The sequence below is a fragment of the Hydra vulgaris genome, chromosome 04 (genome assembly GCF_038396675.1).
Source record: "Hydra vulgaris chromosome 04, alternate assembly HydraT2T_AEP".
Lineage (NCBI taxonomy): Eukaryota > Metazoa > Cnidaria > Hydrozoa > Anthoathecata > Hydridae > Hydra > Hydra vulgaris.
In genome coordinates this window covers 32,604,183-32,619,787 of record NC_088923.1, presented here as the reverse complement: position 1 = coordinate 32,619,787, position 15,605 = coordinate 32,604,183, and the positions used below count along the sequence as shown (strand labels likewise).

At 29.8% G+C, this 15,605-nt stretch overlaps 1 protein-coding gene across 1 annotated transcript in view; it reads right to left on the bottom strand.

Annotated features, from left to right (window-relative positions):
• LOC100198204 (dyslexia-associated protein KIAA0319-like protein) overlaps positions 1-15,605 on the bottom strand; it is a 70,137-nt gene that overhangs the window by 15,362 nt on the left and 39,170 nt on the right. Inside the window, exons 12-18 of the mRNA XM_065796101.1 lie at positions 11,559-11,623; positions 11,319-11,419; positions 10,934-10,990; positions 10,700-10,864; positions 3,366-3,457; positions 2,136-2,284; positions 1,785-1,936 (exon numbers count right to left, since the gene is read on the bottom strand). Of these exons, the coding sequence (XP_065652173.1) occupies positions 1,785-1,936; positions 2,136-2,284; positions 3,366-3,457; positions 10,700-10,864; positions 10,934-10,990; positions 11,319-11,419; positions 11,559-11,623 (781 nt within the window). The remainder of the gene's footprint in view (positions 1-1,784; positions 1,937-2,135; positions 2,285-3,365; positions 3,458-10,699; positions 10,865-10,933; positions 10,991-11,318; positions 11,420-11,558; positions 11,624-15,605) is intronic.

Below are 15,605 nucleotides of genomic sequence, written 5' to 3'. Positions count from 1 at the left end.
TAATCTACAGATAGTCAGCACAGAATACGGTTTTATTTAATAGCTTATAGCAACTGAGCAGCTGTGGTGCAATGGTTAGAAATCTGGCTCTAACCATTGCACCAAAATGTTGGGCTAAAGCTGGTCTGACGTCAGCTTTAGCCCAACAAGCGACATTGGTACAGAAGGAGCCGCGAACTTCTTTTTAAATGCTCTCCCGCTGTGCTCTGTGATAAGACCGTAAGGACTTCTGGGAGCACCTAAAATAACTACAAAAAATAAAAATAAAAAAAACAACTAATAATTTTGGACTCTATGTGGATATATTTGACTATAATGATAACTAAAAAAACAGACAAATAATATAAAAAAATAATTATATATATATATATATATATATATATATATATATATATATATATATATATATATATATATATATATAAAATATACACACACACACACATATGTTCATTTATAAAATAAATAGTATGTTGTTGTTGTATTTTTTTCTCTCTCTTGCATTTACAAACATGACTATAAATACTATAATAACATCATTATTCTTTGTCTTCCTCCAGCTCATTTACTATACCTTTTTGGTAAAACTGAATGTGCCACCATATCTTAAATGCATTATATACTTTATTTTATATCTGTACTCATTTTCTACAAGTAAAAAAAGTTTCATGCTTTTATCTACTCTTGCACAATTGTTATGCTAATCTGCTGCACTAATATCAAAAACACAAATTACTGAATGTAATCAAGCATGCAAATCGATCACAAATGAAAGTATTAAATTGATCACAAATGAAGGTATTAAATCGATCACAAATGAAGGTATTAAATGGATCACAAATGAAGGTATTAAATGGATCACAAATGAAGGTATTAAATGGATCACAAATGAAAGTATTAAATGGATCACAAATGAAGGTATTAAATCACAAATAAGTTTTAAAATCTTTTGAAAAAGTAAAGATAGACATAAATTTTTTACAAATGAAAACAGCAAAATTCATTTGTCTGTGATAGATGAAGAAGGAATATGAAATGATGAAGAAATCTAAAGGCAAATGATTGGACTATTTTAGTTTTCAAAGGACAAATTGACGTGAATAAATTGTGTGGAGTAGATGCATTAAATTCGTCAATATTGAAAAAGCATGCAGAATCAATCGCTTTACCATTGACTAAAATAATGAAGTAGACATTTAAAAGTAAATCTTTTGTACATTCACTAATCTGGTTATACTTCATAAACAGACCCGTAGAAAGGTAGGCAGTTGTAAACAGGGGTACTTTTGAAAATTAAATGACTTCATTTTTATAAAACAATTATAAAAATCTAAATACCATTGCTGCTTGCACTACTACTTCTAACTCCTACTCCTACTACCACTACCACTACTGCAACTGCAGCTACTACTACTGCTACTACTTTATTGTAAGTTATTATGGCAATTTTTTTTCATTATATAAAAAAAACATTTTGTATCTTTATTATGATCTTTAAAAATATCTTATTTAAAATGCTTGTACCTTACAATTATTCAAATTTCATATTTCAATATATACTATCTTATATTCTCTTTGTTCATATTTTGATCTATAACTAATATTACTTATAATATTTTAAACTTAAAATATTTTAAACTAATTTGAATATTTGAGACTTTTTATTTTTAGGCATATGCCATATGCATATACATATGCCATTTACATTTGTTATTTTTATGCAAGTTAACAAAAATTATGAAAATTTTTTTTTATTTGAAACTGATGTACAAGAAATAACATACACCAGCAGCAGGACTCAAACCAGCTCGAATCCATTGATATTTTACAATGAACTCATCATCATGTGATTTTGTGCCATCTAAAGCAATGAAGCGTTCTGGGTAATAAATAACTTGATCTTCACCAGCGTTGGCTACAGGTGGTTCATTGTGGTCTAATATATATTAAATATAAAATAAATATGTATATAAATAATTTTTAGTTATTTTAAAACATTTTTTAAAATATAAACTAGTTTCAACAAACAACATCTTAATCAAGAATTTAAAAAAAGAAAAGAAAAGAAAAACATAGTAAAAAACGGAAAGAGATGAAATAAATAAATGATATTAAAGATTAAAATTGAACTTTACCTTTTTTTACATGAATTTCAACTATGTCTGTTCCTTTCAAATTTTTATCATCTGTCACTGTCAATTGCATCTTGTAAGTACCAGGTTTCAAATCTGAAACTAACACTTTTGGTTTATCAGCATTCACAAATTTTGGTAATGATGGACCACTAAAACAATAATAAATGTAACTTGAATAATAATAATTGATCTGTGTGAAATATTAAAATATAACAACTATTGTGTTCTTTTACAAACAAAGTAAAAAAATTAACCCATAAACTCTGACGTTTCATTCACTTTTAATCATACTTTTTAATTTCAAACTTATGAGTTTATGATGGATTTAGTATCATGTTTTATTAATACTCAGGGAGTTGTCATATAACCTAAAGTGAAGTTAACTCTGTGTATTTTGTTGTTTCAGTTTCACTAATGAAACAAAATAAGAACCACTTAAATGTAACAAAACACCTCTCATGATGAACATAATCTTACATGCTTAATTGCATTTGGCAATACCATAATAGAAACATTACTGGGTAATAATTATTTAATAAGTAATTCAATAATACTTTTAGGATAGAAGTTATTTGTGTTTCTTTTTATAATACGTGATAATATTAATTTGTTGTGGACACATCTAATATTAAACAAATTCCAGTTAAACACTAATTGACAAAAAAGAAAATTAAATAACTGGATGAAATGTTTTTGGATGTCATGCAATATCTTTATTAAAACCTTTAAGCATCTTGAATTTGTGATTTCTTGGATTTGTGGATTTAATAAAAATTAAAAAAAAAACTAAAAACAAAAAAACAATAATAGCATTAAAAGCACTTATTAATGTGGAAATTTCAAGCTCGTAATTGCTTACCATAAAAGACAATTATTCACACAACCTGGTTATTACTTAAAAACTTAACATTTGTGTTTTCTTTATATCTTATTTAAAGTGTTTTTATTTGTATGTATTTATAAATTTACATTTGGAAATTGTTAGATTCAATTGTAAATTTCCTGAAAAAATACTTAATAGCATTTTGTGAACAAGGACTTTGAACACTGTGAGTACATGTACATGGTTACAGTCATGCACATACCGGACATGGTTTACATGGTTACAGACATGTACATACCAGATTTTTAAGGTTTCTAGAGTAAAAAAGAAGAAACTTCCCATTATTATGGAAAATTGTTAGCATAACACTTAAACATATTTACATAAAATAAAGTTGAAAATAAAACCTTAGGACTTCCCATTGATAAGATACAATCATTGAGTTGTCTCTGCTTAACGAGCCATCAAGTGTTGTTGAATCATCGGGGTAGACAAGCTCCTACAATAGTATAGAATTTATCTTATTTTTGAAGTAATTTTTTAATTAGATTTCTTTAAGGTTTTGTGGAGCAACAGTGGTTGCTCCACAAAACCTTATCTTAAAAAAAATTGTCTTAAAAATTATAAGATAAGAATCTATTTTTATTTTTCTCATTTTACAATACCTTCTGAGTTCTGATTTTCATTAACTTGTAAACATAAATTGATAATAATAATAATAATAATAATAATAATAATAATAATAATATATATTATTACTATCAATTTATTTATTTTAATATATATAACATAAAAAAAAGACACTTTAGTTAAAGTTTTTTTGTTTTGTTTTTTTGTAAGACAAGTGAAAAACATCAACAACAAAATTGATTTTATTCGGAAAGAAACTAGCTCCTAGCTAGAATTTTAAAATTATTTCAGTGAATATTGGAGCAAGTTAGTCACTGCTTGATTCTAGAGGTTTTAGGTTGAATTTTAAAAGACATGAAGTTTTTCTTAAGATTCTAATAATATGTATATGTATGTGCTGGAATGTGTTGAAAATAAAATCGAAAGTTTTCCTTCTTAGTCCAAAATTGATATTTTCTGAAATCCAGAAATTAGCGTTTAAAAAACAATGTTAATTTTATTATTTAAGCTTACTTTTTTACAAAAATCATAGAAAGCCACGTGACATTTTATTTTTTTTGTCTTCCAAATGTGGTTAACTTTCAATTAACTAACAATTCATTTGTTTGTTTTGGACTCATTCAAAATGCAGCAGGCTTGATACAGAGTGCAATTTACTACAATTAAGTCGCTCACTGCGGCATTGTGTAAGTTGTAGAAAGAGTGTCTTTTCATTCACAAATGTACCAGAAAACGAATTCAAATTACTATTTTCTTCTGACAAAATTTTTTTAACTTATGTGATTTAGCTCTGTCAATAAATCTCTTTCTGTCTTCTCATTTAAATTAAGTTTCTACTCAAATTAATGATTATGTTTCACCTCATGTTTTAGATTCAGATAAAGAAATCCATGCGTCAATAGACAGTTCAAATATTATGATATAAGTAAGTTCTGTTTACTAAACTTTGACAAAATTGACGCTCTCTCTTTATTTCACCTAAACATATCATCTTTGCAAAAACTCTTTGGGGAATTAAATGTATTACTATCGTTAATGAGTTTTGAACTTTCCATTATTGGTACAACTGTAACATGATTAAAAAAAAGAACACCATCAATTATATAATCCTCATTGATAACTACAAATTATCAGTTGTAGTTATCAATGAAGTAGGACAAACATGATAAATTTACAATTATCATGTTTGTCCTACTTCAAAAAATAAATGCTGAAAATAAATTGATTTTCTTACTAGGTGATTATAATATTGATCTGATACAATCAAATAATGACACTGCAACGTCTGATTTTTTAAACTTGCTTTCTTTTTATAATATTCACATTTTTATCACTTTGCCAAACAGAATTACTAACCACTCTGCTACAATCATTGACAATATTTTTTCTAATTAAATAAGTAATAAAATTATTTCAGAAAATTTGACAATTTCAGTTTCTGATCACTTACTTCAATTTTGTATTTGTCTTAATTTTAATAAGTTATTTATTCCACACAATCACAATTTATATTGCAGAGATTTTAAAAACTTTAATAAAATAAACTTCAAATCAGATTTATTAAAAATTAATTGGGATAAGCTTGTAGAGAACAGTAATGTCAACTCTTGTTTCCAAACATTAATTTTTGAAACAACCTTGATTTTGAAATGCTACGCCCTACTTAAAAAAATTAGTATTTAGAACTTCAAGCATTGATTTACCTTAATTGAGCTCAGTAAAAAAATGCATTTAAAAAAGTACTTTACAGAAAATGTAAAAAATCTTTGCGAAATTTGAAAAGGAATTAATAATTTATTAAATGTCAAAAACTCTAATCACTCATCTCCCAACTGTACAAAATATCTTAAATATCCAAATTTACATAGTCTACTCCTATCTCCAACAAAAATTCTTGAAGTTTTATCACTTATATCTAATTTGAAGCCAAGAAAATCAATAGGCCCAAATAGCATTCCCACAAACATTCTAATAGATTTTAACTATGAATTTTCAAATTATTTAATATTATTATAAAATCTTTCTAAATTATTTAATATATCATTCATAAATGGAACTTTTCCAAACGTTTTAAAATTACCTTGTGTTATTCCAATATTTAAAAACGACTCTAAACTTTTATGTACTAACTACAGACCTATTTCTCTTTTATCTAACATTAGTAAACTTCTTGAAAAACTAAAAAAAGATTTACAAAAAGCTTTTGATACTGTTGATCATAACATCTTCTCATCAACTCATCTTTTTGCTGATGACACAAACCTATTGCATATCAACAAATCGTATAATTCTCTATGTAAAAACATAAATTCGGATCTAAAAGGTATTGTTCACTGGTTAAATGCTAACCTAATATGTCTTAACGCAAAAAAAAACTGAACTAATCTTTTTTCCATCTTCTAGAAAAAAATACAATCTAAACAACTATCCTAAAATTCAAATCAAAATTAATAAGAAACAGTTATATCCTACAAAAGTTATCAAATATCTTGGTGTTTTGGTTGACTGCAATCTCTCGTGGAATTTTTATATTGATGAGCTACGCAAAAAACTAACTCGAGCTAACGGTCCACTTTTAATAATTTATCATTATGTCAATAAATTCACACTAAAGAATATTTACTGTGCATTATTTTTATTGCATCTAGTTACTATTATCAAATTTGGGGTCAAAATGGCAACTATCACATCAAAAAATTGATGTCCTCTCAACATCAATCCATAAGGATTATAAACTTCCAACCTTTTAAGTCAGAAACATCAGAACCATTCAAAAAAATGAAAATTCCAATTTTTCCAGCGCTTGTAAAATTTTCTTCTTTTGTGTTTTTGACTCTCTTAATAAAAATTTACCCTCTTCTACAACAGACTTTTTACAGAAAGTAGAATACATACATACTCTACTAGAAACATATATAATGGAAAACTAAGTGACATTTAAAACTCAAAAGTATGGTAAACATTCTGTTGTCTATCATTGCATTTGTGAATGGAACTAGAGTCTTGTATGCATAGTGAATGAGTTCAAAAAACTACAACTTCAAACACCTTTATCGACTTTTCTTAATCTTAAACAAAACCAATTTTAAAAAATTCTGAGAACAATTTTATTCTAACTTATTGACATGATTTTCACTAAATATTTAAAATATACTCTTACTTTTTTAATTATGACTACTACAACTGTTATCCATTAACTTCTTGTTTGTTTATTTTTTATTATTATCATCAAAGTATGATTTTTAAATGTTTACTCAGTTTATGTATGTTATAAGTGTGTATTAATAATATTATGTTATTAATCATGTTATTAATCATATTATGTTTAAAAACTGGTGTCACTCCTTTGATCAGAATTCTGTTTTAGTGACACCATCCTAATCAATCATTTCGTTGTTATTATTAAATACTTACAATTAATTTACTCATTATTACATTATTTTATACTATTATTATTTATATATATATTTTTTATAAACCAATTATTTTTACTTACTACAATCAATAGAACTTTTTTTTCGTTATTATATTTATTATTATTATAATATTATAGTATCATTTAAAAAAAAGAATAAATATCTTCTCATTGCTTATTTTAAGTTTCTTTTCTTTTCTTTTTTTAAACATCTTTGCTTCCAACAAGGCTGCAAGCAACCACTAATTAAAGTTGGAATTTACTGGAAGAGAAAAGATGAAGATTCTAGAGCAAGATAATGATTGACAGAAGACTTGAAGGATTACAAATTATTTGAATCGGGAAAGCAAAATGAAAGAAGCGAATTCCAAAGAACTAATGTTCGAGAAAAAAAACTTGACGAATAAGAGTTTTTGGAGCACTTAGGAACAGTCACAGAAAAAGGATGAGACTTAATTGAGTGACAAGTAACGCGAGAATGAACTTTAGTATATGGCACAAGAGACGCTAGCTCTTTAGAGCAGTGCCCATTATAGTATTTATAGAAAAGAGAAAGAGAAGCAACATTGCGACGGTGTGATAAGGGTTGGAGGTTGGCTGCAAGAGCAAGTCCAACTATGTTTACAAAGCGTTTATGCACCTTGTCTAAAAGAGAAAGGGCATCATTAGAAGATCCGCCCCAGATATGGCAACAGCAGTCCATATAAGGAGGGATTTGAGATTTATATAGATAGAGAATAGAAAAAGTAAGAAAGTGTCTAGCTTGATAAAGAGATGCAACTTTAGCAGATGCTAATTTTGCAACAGATTTGATATATGGTTTCCAAGAATGATCGAAAGTAAGAGTTAATCCTAGAAGATGAAGAGTGGATGACTCATTGAATACATTACCGTTCATAAATATAGGAAGATCTAAATTATTGCGGTAATGATTGGCTGAAAAAAATTGAGTTTTATCTGAATTGAAGTTTACCAGCCACCGTGAGCCCCATGTTGTAGCAGAAGTGTTGTAGCAGAAGTGATCCTTTTCAAGCTCAAATGCCTCCTCCAAGCAATCAGAGAGTGTTGGCTTCTTATCACAATAAGAATAAATGGTAGTATCATCAGCGAACAATGCTACCTTAGATGTCAGAATATCTGGAAGATCATTAATGTAAATTAAAAAGAGTATAGGGCCAAGGATAGAACCTTGAGGAACCCCTGAAGTTACAGAATTAGAAGAAGAGTGTTGTCCATCGAGGACAACTTTTATACTACGATTGGAAAGGAAGGATTCAATAATCTCAAAGATGTTGCCAGATACACCATAAGAAAGCTTATGGAGAAGAACAGCGTGCCAAACTTTGTCAAAAGCTTTAGAAATGTCAAGAGCGATGGCCTTAACCTCTCCACCTTTATCTAATGCACAATGAAACCTATCGATATTACTGTTAGCAAATCAGCTTTAAAACGAGAAGATCGAAATCCATATTGATGGTCAGAAAGTTATTAGATTCGAGATGAGAAATTAAGTGTTTGTTAATTAAAGATTCAAAAAGCTTGCTTATGATAGAAAGAAGACTAATGGGGCGGTAGTCAGACGAATCAAATCGCTCTTCAGAATTTTTGAAAATAGGGATAACAGATGCCGCTTTCCAGCAGGCTGGAAAACAAGACTCTGATAAGCACTTGCTGAATAGTTTTGAGAGTATAGACGACAGCTCTGGAGAACACTTCTGCAAGACAATAACAGGTATGTTGTCAGGGCCACAAGCTGCAGAAGAGTCTAAGCAGGAAATCACTTTAGATACAGAAGCAGAAGTGATACGAATGTCAAGCAATGGATCAACCTGTTTGTTGGCAATACCAGGTAGAATGCAACTAGTGGAATCAAGAGATAATATTGATGAAAAGTTTTTAGCAAACAATTCAGCTTTGTCTTTAGGTGAGGTGACAAAATCTGAACCATACCAGAGAGGTGGAATTAAAAATTTGCCCTTATTATTAATACTATTAAAGATTCTCAAAGAAGTCACGAGAGCCTAATTTTTGTGATGAAATACGAGATTTCATGACATGAGAATAGCCGGCTTTGGTGTTAGACAAAACTTTTTTATAATGGTTTCTAGCAGTAATAAACAGATGTCTATTTTCTGGAGAGTTGTTTTGCTGATAGATATGAAAGTAACGGCTTTGATTGGCAATCGCAGCAGCACAATGTGAGAAAAACCATGGAGAGTGAGGCTTGACCTGGAATCACCGAGAAGAAACAAAAGTTTCCATACCAGTCTGAATCCACGAAGTTATGTAAGAAGCACATTTGTCGACAGGAAGAAGAAAGATTTCTACTCAAGGGCCATCACGAAGAAAATCACAGAAAGAATCCCAGTCAGCTTTAAGGTAGTTGTAAGAGGTACAATGATAGGGGGATTCAGGTGATGAAGAAGAATGAGATAACAGTTTTAGAGAGATCAAACCGTGATCAGAAGCGCCTAAGGGTAAATGTGGAAAACTGAGCACTAACTAGGATCAGAAACAAGACATAGTTCGAGTTGAGAAGGTAAATGATTCGGGTTGTCTGGAAAGCGAGTTGGAAAGTTGACTATTTGAGTTAGAGATTGAGAGAGGCAAAAGCTGTGGGCTTTAATGCCTGCAGAATCACTGACACTAGAGCCAAGTTATTCAGTGTGATGAGCATTAAAGTCACCAATAACAACGATATTGGCTGATGGATAAAGAGAGAGGGCTTGGTCAATATGATCAGAAATAACATCAAAAAGAGTGCAGTCATGAAATGAAGGAGAGCGATATAGAACAAAGAGAAAAGCGATAGAGTGAAGTGGTGCTAAACGAAAGCACATAAATGATTATGTGAATTCAAACCTAGTTTCTTGACAAATTAGTGAATTCTTACGAATGTATATGCCCAGGCCAAGCATGTGACTATTGGAATCTTTACGAACTAAAGGAAGATAACCACTAAGATCACAAGGTGAGACAGTCAAACTCAAATTAGTTTTACAAAGAGCAAGTAGGTCTGGTGAACTTTGCAAGAGATAAGACTCAATAGAAGAAAAGTTACTTTAAAGACTGCGAATATTAGTGAGTGATAGATTTAGAGAACTTGGTGATGACGATGGTTTTTGGAGTTTTTATTACTTTATTCATTTTTAAATTTGTTAAAGAACTTGACTCAAAGCATAGATACTACTCAGAACACTGTTTAAAAGCCCAAGCAATTGCCTCATTACTATTAATAAACCCTAAGCCTCAGAACCATAAAACTGAGTTATAGAGCTGTACCCTCATTAGGAGATAATAGAATGAGCTGCCTAGTCATAAAACAGAGACACAAGCAAAACCCATGATTGAGTCAAGAAGATCCAGCATTCAACATCTTTAACTGGAAACAATGTAATAAAATACATCTGTGCCAGCCTAATAGATAAAGAAGGGGTGCAAGGCTGGTCAACAGATAGAATCTGTTTACCCCTTAAGTAAAAATTTAAACCATTTCATGAATTTCTGGGTTAGTTAATCGCTATTTGCAATTTTAAAAATGTTTTTTGAAAATCTTAATTAAAAAAATTTTCAGATTATTTTGAGTTCATCAAAAAAGTATTGAAGAAAAAAAAAATCACTTATAACTAGATATTTACAACTATCTAAATATATTTTTAACTTAATAAATATGATAAACATGCATTGAAAAATTACCAAATTGTCTCCTGCTATAGCAACAGGATTTGTATTATGTTCTGCTAGAACAATAACTTTGACTTGAGCTTCATCAGACAGACCTTCTACATCTGTTACTTTTAAAATAAATACATATGTTCCAACAGTTAAACGAGACACGTGAAGCAATGGTTTATCTGAACCCTAAAAATATATATTATTTGAAAAACTATTTCAAATATTCTCAACACTACTTTAAAGTTTTGATCATACTTGCATATCACATGTTGGACTATCTGATGTTTTTCTCCACTCATATGTAAGGATTGACTAAAAAAAATAATTCAAATATGTTATTTTAAAAGTAACAAAGTAACTGAGATAATGGTCTACTGCTGCTAATTTATATACAAAGAAACAAAAGTTATTAATGACATTGTAATTGATGAGGAATTGGGGAAAATGTGTACATACATTGAGTGACATGTTGTGTCTACCTTTTAAAGTGATCAACCATAAAATTGGTTATGTAATTTATTATGTAAACTAAATGTGTTTACATAATACCACATAATACACTTTTTATACCATTTATTGATACACAAATATTTTCTAAGATTTGATAAAGAGTAAAAAATTATAATTTAATTGGGCATACTTTATCATCAGTACTTTTGTCTCCACGAAGCACAACAGAATTGTTAGGAAGTTGAATAATGACATCAGATCCAGCATTTGCTTTTGGTGGATAATTATGCTCTATATTGTTGAATTATAATTTAATATATTTAAACAAAGATGTTAAAATAAAAATAAAAAAAATGTTAAAAAAATAATTTAATAACTATAAAAACTCTTTGAAATTTTATAATCAAGAAAAAATGTTTTATCATCATACCTTTGTTAACTGTGATAGTAGTTTCAGTACTATCTGTTTCTCCATCAGAATCTTTTACTGTTAACCTGAGATTATAAAATGAACATCATCATCATCATCATCATCATCATCATCATCATCATCATCATCATCATCATCATCATCATCATCATCATCATCATCATCATCATCATCATCATCATCATCATCATCATCATCATCATCATCATCGTCATCATCATCATCATCATCTATATATATATATATATATATATGTATATATATATATATATATATATATATTAGGGATATGACTTTTTAATTTTTTTTCAAATAAAATGTTTCCTGTATCATAAATCGATGAACTTTTACCTAAAATCATGAAAAAAGGCCCAAATAGCTTTCTGCAACAAAAAAAGGTCACCCCCAAAATAAAAATTTGATTTACCATTTTTATACATTCATTTTTGACCGATGTTTTAATCTTAAGCTTAATTCTCAGCTTAATTCTATTTATTTCATTATTTTGTTATGAATTTATAAATATAACGCCACACGTTACCATGGCAACGAAACGGCCGTGTGCCGGCAAATACTTGGAATTGTTATGTGATGACGTCATTGTGTTACCACGGTGATATAGACGACTGTAACAGACTGTAGAAGATTATAGAACTTAGTAGAACATTCTGGAAGCTCTAAATAATTATATAAGCGAGCTGCTGTCAGAGCTCAGTGTTGAAAATGTGAATAGTTCTATGAAGTACTCTGCGTGTAACTGAGCTAATAAGGAACTACTGTAGCGAACTAAAGACGCTGTAAGTGTACGAAGTATAAGTAGTTGTAGCATTATCGTTAGGATACGGACTGGATTATCGAACTGTTATCAACATTGACTGGATTATTGAACTATAATTGGATTACTATACAGTTAAAGTATTTTATTAATTAAACGACTTTATTAAACGGATATTTACGCTCAGCTATCCGTAAAGTCGTAACAATATTATATGATGTCTCACAAGAAAAGTCATACCACAGTAACAAAGAACAAGAAGACTTGGACTAAAAATTTGGTGAGATTTCAAGAGTCACACAGAAGAAGAGGAAGCGTGGCTGTAGAAGAACATTCACTCGATGAAAAATCCAGAATACCACTTCAATTGCAGATCGTAGGAAGATACCAGTTTCTCGGAGCATATGTTAAAGGAAGAAAAGAACGAATAGACCAAATTTCTAAGGAAATTACAAAATTGTGGGACAATAAACTGAATTTTCCACGTGTGTCTGATCAAGTGATAAGAGCAAAGCTTATGAAGGTGCTGAAGGTCTATGATGAATGTGTCAAGCGTGGAAAATATGATGTTCTCAATGCATTATTTGACATCACGAAAGTGAATGGCCAGTGGTTATCCTCGGAAGATAAACGTCTATACCACCTACAAAAAGAAAGTAAAGGACAGGTGGGGTACTCAACAGGACAAGTGGCAAGTAAAGAAACCATTCACCCTTCCAAGAGAAGGAAAGTCCAGTCTGGAACAGCAATACCTTCCACATCACAAGTCCTGTCTACCACAGACAGTGGTACTGAATCTGAAAACTGCAAAAGTAAGAGTGAAGATGATGAAGACGACGACGGTGATAAAGACGATGATGAGGACACTCAGAAAAAAACTAGAAAGCACTACAAAAGTAAATTTGCTGTAAGTATGGTTACATCAAGTGGAGTTTCCACAAAGAAAGCTGCTAAAATATGCAATGTATTATCACAACAAGGTATTGATATTCCAACTCCAAGTCAATCAGCAATTTACAAGTCCATATTCAAAGAGGCAGGTAAATTAAAAAAAGAAATGATACAACAACTTAAAATGGAACAGTGGTCCTTACACTTTGACGGCAAACGAATAGATGATAAGGAATATCAGGTAGTTGTACTTCAGAATGAAAGAACTGACGTGAAACTTGATGCACTGCGTTTAAAAGATGGCAAAGCTGAAACTGTTGCTGAAAAAATTGCCAAACTTATTGATGAATACAATTTGTGGAATTCAATTAAGATGATCATTACTGATACAACAAACGTCAATACTGGGAAGAGAAATGGAGTTGTTGTGAAGTTGCAACGTATGTTTAAATTAAAGGGTGTCACAATACCACAATTTATCGGTTGTCAGCATCACGTACTAGACAGGATTCTCCGTCTGGTGATGGACAAAGAACTTGGGGGTGATACCAAATCTCCAAACATTGAATACCCATTTGTGTCTGAACTGTTGAATAAGTATGATGAACTGAAGGATAAGTTTGTGAATGGAACTGTAGAAATTCTTGATAAATCAGGGTGGAGAGACGATATGAAGTTTTTGTACCATTTAACAAGAGTGTTTAGGTTCTATGAAGAACAAAGAAACTTCCCTCTGATTCACTTTCAGAACATTCCTAATATGAGCAATGCCAGATGGAACTCAAGAGCCATTCTCGCCATTCTGGCGTTCATTCTTATGCCTGAAGCGAGAAAGAATTTGGAGAAGGTTTGCAGGTTCATTTCATATGAGTGGGCAGAACATTGGTTTAGTAGTCAAAAGTACAATGACAATGACTTCAAGAATTTATCTGATGTATTGAAGCCTTACAAAAAGGCATTGCAGTCATTCAAAAATCACTGGAAGAAAGAGCCATCCGTCATCGACATACCACGAAGTAATCAGATAGCTGAACGTGCAATCAAGGTGATGCAAGACCTGTATGCTTCCTGCAGAAAGAAAGACAAACTGCAACTTCGATTCATTCTAAGTAATAAGCGCTAGACTCTTTATGAGACGTGAGCATCATGTGACCCATGTACTAAACACAGTAGGCCTATAGACACAGACAGTTATGTATATTGTTGTACTAGACGCTTTGATACTGTTAATTTTGTAATACTTGTATAATTATATATCACATAATGTTTTTTGTTATATCACAGTACATGTTGCATAAATAAATAAAATAACAACAGGAGTATGACTCTTACAACATCTTCAGCCTTTAATATTCATTTACTGTACAAAAGTGTACCTATTGAAAATTCGATTTTTTGGTTTTGGGGTGACCTTTTTTCAAAATATGTCAAAATGAAACATCTATTCGTTCTTTTTACATAAAAGTTCATTGAATTACGATACAGGCCTAGTAGGTTGCAAAAAAGTCATATCCCTAATATATATATATATATATATATATATATATATATATATATATATATATATATATATATATATATATATATATATATATATATGAATCTTATGATACAGGAAGTTATTAGGATTTATAGATTTATTTGTTGAGATTTTTACTTTTTAAACTTTCTTTTGTGTTTTTCTCAGCTTTGAATTCCGAGCATTTCTTGAAAACTTAAAATGCGGTAACTTGATATTGGATAGAGTGTTTGTTTTCAAATTTTCAGTATATGTTCACAGCATATATGCACTCCATTTAACCCTCAGAACTTTAATGAATCACTCTGAATACTGATTTATAGACAAACATTTCCCACAAAACTATTGAAAATCTATAAGCTAATCCAAAAAAGTCAATAACTTTTTTAATATTCTGATTTAGGTAAAATCTGACAGTTAAATGGAGTTTCTAAACGTACTGTAACTTAATTAACTAAAACCTAATTGAAAACAGATAAAGACAAATTGACTTAATGCATTTTGAAATGTGATCAATTTTGCTGATTTTTCAGCACTTTTACCACCATTATGTATCAACCAATGTAATTTTTTTATTATTTTTTTAAAATTAACATCATTCTCTCCAAGAAACTATATAAACACTTAAATATTGTAAATTTCTTTTTATTTCTCAAAATCACCTTTTTTATATGACTACCCCCTTTAACAAATCTTGCATTTTTGATAACATAAAATATATATAAAAATGTTATCTAATATAATAAAAAAACTACAATATATCAAAAATAAACATCTAGTATTTTAAATAATCCTTTTGTGTAAGCTACACCACTTTTATACATTGATTTAACAAGATTGTTGAAAATTTTGGTTGGAACTC